Source organism: Lineus longissimus, chromosome 7 (genome assembly GCF_910592395.1).
Source record: "Lineus longissimus chromosome 7, tnLinLong1.2, whole genome shotgun sequence".
Classification (NCBI taxonomy): Eukaryota; Metazoa; Nemertea; class Pilidiophora; order Heteronemertea; family Lineidae; genus Lineus; species Lineus longissimus.
In genome coordinates this window covers 5718535-5727086 of record NC_088314.1, presented here as the reverse complement: position 1 = coordinate 5727086, position 8552 = coordinate 5718535, and the positions used below count along the sequence as shown (strand labels likewise).

Genomic DNA, 8552 nt, shown 5'->3' with positions numbered 1-8552 from the left:
ACGATATACACCCCATTATTTCGCGTTGGACGCCACTGGTCGCCACTGGACGCAAAATAGGATGACTCCGTTGGCGATATGTCACACCGTCGATGTACACATCAAGGGATGTCAGAGTTCTCTAATAGGTGACGCTACCATTAGTTGTTCTTACGCGGGAAATACGACTTCATACGCACGTGGGCACTCTGGTTTAGTTCCAGTGTTGCATGTTAGGTTTTATATTTTCTTAAAAAGGGACGGCCCCAGGGTCCTGGGGGGGGGGGGGGGGGGGGGGGGTGTGAATGTGATCATCTGAGTGATTAGATATGGATTCATATTGGTGATAAACAATTCAATGTGAACTCAAGTGGGGATATAGATTCATACTGGTGATAAACCATTCAATGTAAACTCAAGCGACTGTGGTCATCTGAGGGATATGTATGAGACACCCATCATACTGTGCATACACAGCTTTAGAAGACCTAAAAACATACGGGTTTCGAATTGCAATTGGCCGGCGGTGCGACATCCTAGTCCGAGCCAAACTAGGATCAGTGTACAGCACTACCACTAATTCCCCTCCACGCTGGCACAGTCATCTCTCTCCCCAAAAACCTGTAGACAGTTGACACTGCCCACTTCTGGACAGGATGGGCCGCATAATAAGCAAGACTACAGGGAAGAAATACAACACCAAAACTAAAGTTTGTTGTGAGAGTAACAATGTGATTTATTGCATTCAATCATGCGGACAGTGAATGTCAATCCTAAAGTCTCCTCCTTTGAAGGATGGATATTATACGCACAATGACGGTAGATCGGCATGGCATTCAATGCGGACAATGTCACAAATAGTGTGTCGGCGGAACAAAATGTTCCTTACTAGAATGCTTTCAAGGCCACTTTTACAGCGTCTCTAAAATGTCGCCACGATATCATAGGGCACGGCTTCAACCTCCCTAACCACCATACAGGACATCGCAATCTATATCCTGGAGTTCATGTAAATCCCCCCAGCAGATGACACACAAGCCAAGGCCACCAGACTCTCTAGCTGTGGTACTGACGTATCATAACAATGTATAAAATTAGAACACAGAAAATACAAAACTATTTGCATAATACTTACAGCAGAGAGACAGATAAACATGCAAGAATAATATTGATAGTGATAATGAATACCAGTGCTCTGTCTCAACTACTTTGTATGACTGAAGACGAATACAAAGGGCCTACATGTACCCGTACCCAGACATGCACCCAGACACAGAAAATTGATATGCTTTAAGATGGACGATGCACTTTCAAAACGACATTATATACGACATCATATGGGATTTTCTGAAGACACAATTCCGCCGTATCCTGGCGAGGGCACAAAACAGGTCATTAACATTCAGCAGTCATTATCTCCGTTGGACTGCTGCCACAACAATTACTTGCTGGATCTTTTTACCAACATTTCGGCACTTTTTAAAGTTTGATGAATAATTGTGGTAATGGCACCATCAAAATAAGCATAGACTTAACTGATATACTGTATTTAATTTTTAGGGCGACTAACCTTCTTGGTCCGAATATAAGCATTGGATACCTGGATGGTCACCATAAGAGTGGTCAACAGTGGACAGAGGATGCATGCATACCAAGCTGTTCCAGTAACCTGCGTGGTAAACCAGCTTGAACACATCCCCAAAACTAAACTTAAATTTAACAATGCAAACAACACTGTCCCTGAAGTAGCATGGTATAATTTCTTATCAGCAAGACGAATGAATTTCATAAAATTTGGATAGAGTAGTGTTGAGCCAGCAAGACACTGTGATGAAAAGTAAACAATTGTTATCAGTCCAATTCTTCCATGCCATGATTGGAAGTGTAACTTGTCGTTGAGAACTTTGTTGTAAAAAATGGCAAAGAATCCCAAGGAACCAAAAACGAGTGCCAATGTGTGAAGAATCCAATGATATTTGATCTTGTCACTTCGAGGTGATTTTAACGCCAGGGAACTTTCTGGTGAAAACATAAACAATGCTTCAGCCACAAGGAGAGCAAACTGAAAAAGAAGGAAGGAATTTCATGGAAATTTATGAACAGTCTATCTGATTTGACACCAAAATGATGATATGACAAAATTGCCTGAATGAAATTCTTTAAAGACATTAATATACCTTATTACTAGAAATTCTCAAGTCGATTTATTTCAAAATGTGTAATACATCACAATACTCTAACTACTTGGGATGAATTTCCAACACTCTACAGTAAAACCAGTCACTAAATCAGGAGGTTGACCATTTCTATATTCCAAGTCAAAACTCAAAGTCAGAAGGTGCTGCCACCATTACATTTGCAGCTTTTCCTAATGAACGACCAATACAATCGATGTTCTGAATGTAGTATCAAAAACTGTGGATGAGCTCAGCTGGCTAAATACCCAGCCTGTCAGCTCGAGTTGACCTGCTGACTGATTTTACTCATACTCACTGCAATTGTCATCAGGGTAGGATGCCATGAGAATAGACCTGGAATCACAAACATTTAGATGAGACATTAATATTCACAGGCGAATTGTTTATGGATCCAAAAGATCACATCAGTCATCAACAGTTCTAAATTATCCATCTTAGACGTGATGTAAAAAAGAAAAATTCACAAAAAGTTGAGAAAGGTCACGAGTGGTGTAACCTAGTACCTACACTTTTTGTGATCATTTTCCTACTAATTCAGAGTCTAAAACAGATAAATTTGAACTGTTTATAGGCATATGGTTAAAAACATGTTTTCATCACTCAAACAAACTCAGGTTACTGAATTCCTCCAAATAAGGGAGTTTTGTGTGCATCGGTGTGCTTTTTGTTGTACTGCATTGTACCTCTGCACTCTCCGACTCTGTCAATGTCTGTACTGTACACGTGTATTGTAAGCAAACCCTTGCCTTGCCTTGGATTGGATTGGAGTAGGCCTATTGGGTTTTTATGGTCACTATACTTACTGGATCCAGGCCAGGCAGTGTATACTACGAACCCCGTGAAGAGGGCGCAAATAAAATGTGACACCATACCAAATGCTCGTGAAATCTTGGAAATGTTCTCAGTTGACAAGTTCGAGTTGTCACCTGGTTTTTCGTTTATCTCGACTTCCTTGTCCATCAGGGAAGGATCTAGGGGTCATTGCGCACGCGTATGCTATGAACGGATGTATGTACGGATTGGGGTCCGTCTCAAGATGTACTGTGGTTGCGTGCGGGGTTCCGTGTGATTGTAACAATATCGTTACACATTTTTTTATGTATTTCATATAATTCTTTTATATCGTCCATATGTTATGTTTTCAAGTAATTCTGTTATATTTGTGATGCGAGTTTATTTATTAGATGCTAAGCGTCCATAATGCGAACACTAAGTATTTCATTATTTCTTTGTGCCGGCCAAATCATCTAATAGTGTTTTGTCTGTCGATCGTACCATATGTCCAGAGCCCCATCCAGACTACACTCCGGACGCAATGGACTGGCTGCCTCATCCTTTCACCCAAAGAACGATCAGGATGATGAAATGGACTGCTTCTGGAGTCTAATCCAGACGTACCCTTTAGATGGTTGGCGCAAAGAAATAAAAGGGAATTGTCAAGGGAACTGCCTCACCGATGCTTCAGCATCTATTAGATTCCAACACACTAAGATAAATAAGATTTATTAAGAAGATACATGTTGGTATGGCATATGAAAGATAGAGGATGGGTTCTGATGGTAAAAAATAAAGAAAAAGTTTTAAAAAAACACAATACAATTTGCTATGCAGTCAAGTATGCTGTATGAGATAATCCCCAATCCGTACAGACGTCCCTTCACAGCATACGCGTGCGCAATGACCCCTACTAGATCATGTGGCCCCAAACTCGCACAGTGCCGAAATTAAAATTCAATTTCAGACACTGGAATTGGTAAAATTCCGCCATCTTGGATATCGGCATCCTGAGATTCAGGTGTTTTCAACACTGCGTCACCACCACTTCAAACTCTAAAGTCTTATCCAGGCCTAGTAAGTGCCACCTTCTTTCATAAAATGGCTTATTTTATAAATAAATAACAAAATATGATCTTTGTAAATAAAACCCGTGATGTCCTGGTGTGTTTTTACGTGAATTTATTGCAAACTATCAATGCAGCGTAGTGCAGTCATCGTGTTCTCGGGCGTAGTGGTGATGCGATAGCCTCTTTGCAATTGTAAAGATTCTTTACATTTCCACATGCGCGGTACTGCTTTTCAAGATGGTGGCAATTCAGCAGTGCCAGAGCCGTTGTTTAGGAACGACATCAGCGCCTCTAGTGTCAAGATTGCATGTGGCCCATTATAAAGTTCAAAGCAGTTTATTGAGCCAGATGAATACTACATTCATATAGTAAATATAGCCTCGATCCGGTACGCTGTAGCATTGCTCGAAAGATCCTGCCCCTGCGTCCATCCCCTTTTAACCAATAACCTCGTCGTCTCCATAGCTCCAGTAGCCTCTCTGACATTACGTCATTAGAATTCATAACACACATGACATAGGCCTGTAGACATTTACTTCCGGGTTTTTGGGAAGAAGTAGGCCTATATTGGTCTACCAAACAGATGGCGTTCGCATTGTTAGCATTCATACTCGATCCGATCCTGCTGAACTGAGGAGCATCAAGTTTAAAGGGGTACAGCGTTCGTAATTACGTGCCATGTGGACATTGTGGTACAGTTATTTGCATGGTTTTCCCACTGTCTAAGTGTTTTATCGTGAAAAATGTGACGCAGTCCAACAGTCGCTGTAGTATGAACGAGCATTATCTATCAGTGAGTAACAACTTTTATGTCGTGCTCATGGTAAACGTTCAGTCTGTCAGTTGCCTGTGAAAAGGGCTGAAAAGTATTTTCGCTATAAATCATAATGCATAAGGTTATCTAGTTCTACTCAAAGTGTTGGTGCCTGATGGTCAAGTGTGTGCAAATGCGATAATAAAATTTTCTTTGCTCATTTAATAAATTGGGCCAACATTCTAGTCACAATTGGGCCTAGAGTAATTTTAAAGATGACACAATAATATTTTAAAACTTACGTATATTTCCTGTCAGATGATCTCGAATTCAGCTGATTTTGTAACCCAACCACTCGACCTAGATCTCATTCGTGTTACATTGTAATAAGTAGAAAGTATCGTCATCTATCTAGCTCGATAGAAGGTTTATTGATAGTGTCCTTTTAAAAAAAAAGTTTCTCCTCATTTTCAGACACAAGGTTTATCTGGGGATCATAATGCCATTAAGGGAGGAATTCCGTTGGCGAAATTTTGGCCTGACACATTTTAGGAAGGATGTGTTCTTCTCTTCTCAGGTAAAATAATTTTCGTTCTCTTTCATGTCTCTACTACTGTGATATACCTACCTAGGTGACGGCTGACTCTTTTTCCTCATCTATAATTCTGTAGACCTCCTGTTTAGACCTGTATGCCCATGAAAACCTCTCCACCATGTGTTTACTATCGTGGTTTACCTATCTATAATTCTGTAGACCTGTTTAGACCGATGAAAACCTCTCCACCATGTGTTTACTATCGTGGTTTACCTAGCTATAATTCTGTAGATCTCCTGTTTAGACCGATGAAAACCTCTCCACCATGTGTTAACTATCGTGATTTACCTATCTATAATTCTGTAGACCTCCTGTTTAGATCGATGAAAACCTCCACCATATGTTTACTATCGTGGTTTACCTATCTATAATTCTGTAGACCTGCTTAGACCCATGAAAACCTCTCCACCATGTGTTTACTATCATGGTTTACCTATCTATAATTCTGTAAACCCCTGCCTTCCTTTCACCTCGCCCTAAATGTCCACAAAACCTCTCTTTTTGTCTCTATTACTCTAGTAAACCTGATTAAGTGGAAGCTGACATCTATGATAGTATAGACCCCTTGTTTTTACAGCCTGCCCTTAATGTCCACTCTTTCTTGGCTTACTATCTTGGTATGCCTACCTTTATAGTAGTGACTGGCACATATTCCTCATCGACAATACTGTAAACCCCTTGTTTTCGCAGCCCTGTTTGTGCATGAAAATGTTGGTTTTCGTCGGCAAACAGGTCTAATATTGAGCTTCTTTAGAACAAAAAATATTCAAATCCAATATAATTTCTTCTGATTCTTTTCAGTGGTATTGGCCTCCCATCTTCTTCATCACTTATCGATTCATCGTTGCCGGCTACATTGTAGGATGGTTGATGTATGTCGCCGCTAGCTTCAAGGAGGTACAAGGACAAAGTTTCAACTTGTACGCCTGGCCTGTCTACCTCACAAATTGGTCCTATTTTGTCTTATCCGCACATCTTTTAGTCGCACTCGTTGTGGCATGCATCCACACAGCAGAGCAGGGTAACCATTGCTGCCGCCGTGAACATGTCTTAGAAATCGAGGAGTCTGACATGACTGATAGGGATTATGATGACTTTACGCCAAACATGACAAGCACAGAAGCAGAGGATGAGGAGGTGTTAATCAGGCAGCCACAGTCTCTCCCATGGTACATGAAAATGAGCTGGATTCTCCTCAATGTGTCCGCAGTAGCAGCAATTCTTGTCTCAATTGTATACTGGGGTGCCTTGTACCCTCAGATGAGCAAAGCCTCAGCAGATATCGGATTCATCATAGACTTTAACCTGCATGCAGTAAACAGTATTGTCATACTTTTGGAAATGTTTATTTGTGCCATTCCTATACGGCTTATGCACTTCATCTATCCGATGGTATACGGGTTTGCCTATGTTGTATTCAGTTTGATTTTTTGGGCATATGATAACAGCAGGGTTATTTATCCAAAAGTTTTAGACTGGAATCACCCAGGCATTACGGCAATTGTAATCGTTGTAATAGCTTTTGTAGGTCTACCACTTTTTCAACTCTTTTTGTATGGATTGTACAGACTCCGTGTCTGTATCTTTAGAGCCATTTACAGGCAGCGATGATGCTGTGAATAATGCACTGGATGTTGTTCATTGTACTGCCTAACTTGTTTATGATGAAATGAGACAAAATTATTAACTAGTGTGTCTCACCTTTATCCTCTGGCCCACATGTATAAAGAAGCACATCATATTCAAACCTGCCAGAGTAAAGGCAGACAATCAAACTCCATGAGACAGACACACCTCCAGACCCTGGACCACATGGTCCCACAGGGGTAGAATACATACAAGCAGTATAGATCTTGGCGGCGCTTGTGTGCTCACTAAATTATTACGATATGGCTCTATAACAGCCTGGGATAGAGGTCTGTAGAAAGACGAAAACTCCTCAGACATTCATCCATGAGTGAGAACACAGAAGAAGAACTAGTCGACTCCATAGCTTGGACTTTTGACTCGGTCATTTTGGTTTACGTGTATTTACTTTCACAGCAACAATAATTTCCTGGTAAACCACATGTGCATAGTTGTGATTGCAATTGCATCTTTAATAGACATTTGTATTGCAGTATCCCTGTTTTGTAACTTTTCTAATACCAATAATTGTTTATCAGTACCTTGCTTGGTTAAATTTCTCACTTTTGATGCTGACTTACTTCTGTAAGTCTCAAAGTATTAGTGTGCACACTTTTATTATGCCATTTTTGAATAAAATATAACAAATATTTATAAATGTAAAAGTTATACTTGATATCAGTTGTTTTGAATGCCAGTTCTACTATTTGCCTGTTTTAGATTTGCTATGTACGCCACACTCTACATAGTAGTCAATTTATAGAGTCCATAGGAACAACCCACCAGTTCAACAGCTGAGCAAGGAGCCTCAACACTGCCAGCAAAAGGGAAAACCCAGGATTGTATTTCTGGCTGAACCGAGGTGGCTTTCAAGGAACTAAAATTTCTGGCTCTTCACAGTCTTTTGAATGAGAGCTAAAACCGAGGTTCCTTGTATCTGGTGTCGATGCCAGGCAGGTTTAAGACCCCATGCACCAGGTAAGAAGCATGAGTAGCCTGTGTGGACTCAACCTCTGGCCAAAGTTGGAGTCCCTTTGCCAATAAGCTCAATTGCTGGGGGAGAAAGAACGGTAAAAAACAAGATTTTCAGTCGGAATACACTCGCCAAATCTCGTCCCACATGTCCATGTATGTTTTGCATTCAAAACATTCTGTTTTGAATTTGTGACCGAGCTTAATTATATGTTACGAGTGCGAGGGGAGCAGTATTCAGCTTATCTCGAGGATAACGTCCATGCTTAAGAGTAGTAAATCAGAGGTCCATGGGATCTGTCGTTTGTGTGTGTGTGGGTGTGTGTGTGGAGGGCGAGGGGGGGGGGGCAAATGTTGCTGCTTTCTCTCTTTGTTTAGGGAATACAAGCAAGAAAAAGTCATTGGGTGATATGAATAAAGACTAGTAAATGCTTTTATTCCGGTTTTGTACAGGAAGGCCTAGTGTAAATGTACATGGAGATTCAGATAAAAGCATTATTTGCTAGTCTTTATTCATATCACCCATTGACTCGCTAGTTGTCTATTGTATTGTTCGAAAAAAGACTAGGTATGAGGAACATCAA

At 40.6% G+C, this 8552-nt stretch overlaps 2 protein-coding genes across 2 annotated transcripts; one reads left to right on the top strand and one right to left on the bottom strand.

The window, feature by feature from the left end:
• Positions 1-690: 690 nt before the first annotated feature.
• On the bottom strand, positions 691-3171 carry LOC135490890 (transmembrane reductase CYB561D2-like). The gene is made up of 3 exons (XM_064776462.1): positions 2981-3171; positions 2473-2510; positions 691-2041 (listed from the first exon to the last, which is right to left on the bottom strand). Exons 1-3 carry the CDS (start codon positions 3135-3137, stop codon positions 1529-1531), a joined length of 708 nt encoding a protein of 235 aa, XP_064632532.1. The 5' UTR covers positions 3138-3171; the 3' UTR covers positions 691-1528.
• Positions 3172-4656: 1485 nt separating this feature from the next.
• Positions 4657-7661, top strand: LOC135490824 (protein rolling stone-like). Its single transcript, XM_064776365.1, has 3 exons — positions 4657-4675; positions 5250-5352; positions 6172-7661. The coding sequence occupies exons 2-3, from the start codon at positions 5275-5277 to the stop codon at positions 6979-6981; spliced, it is 888 nt and encodes a 295-aa protein (XP_064632435.1). The 5' UTR covers positions 4657-4675; positions 5250-5274; the 3' UTR covers positions 6982-7661.
• Positions 7662-8552: the final 891 nt, after the last annotated feature.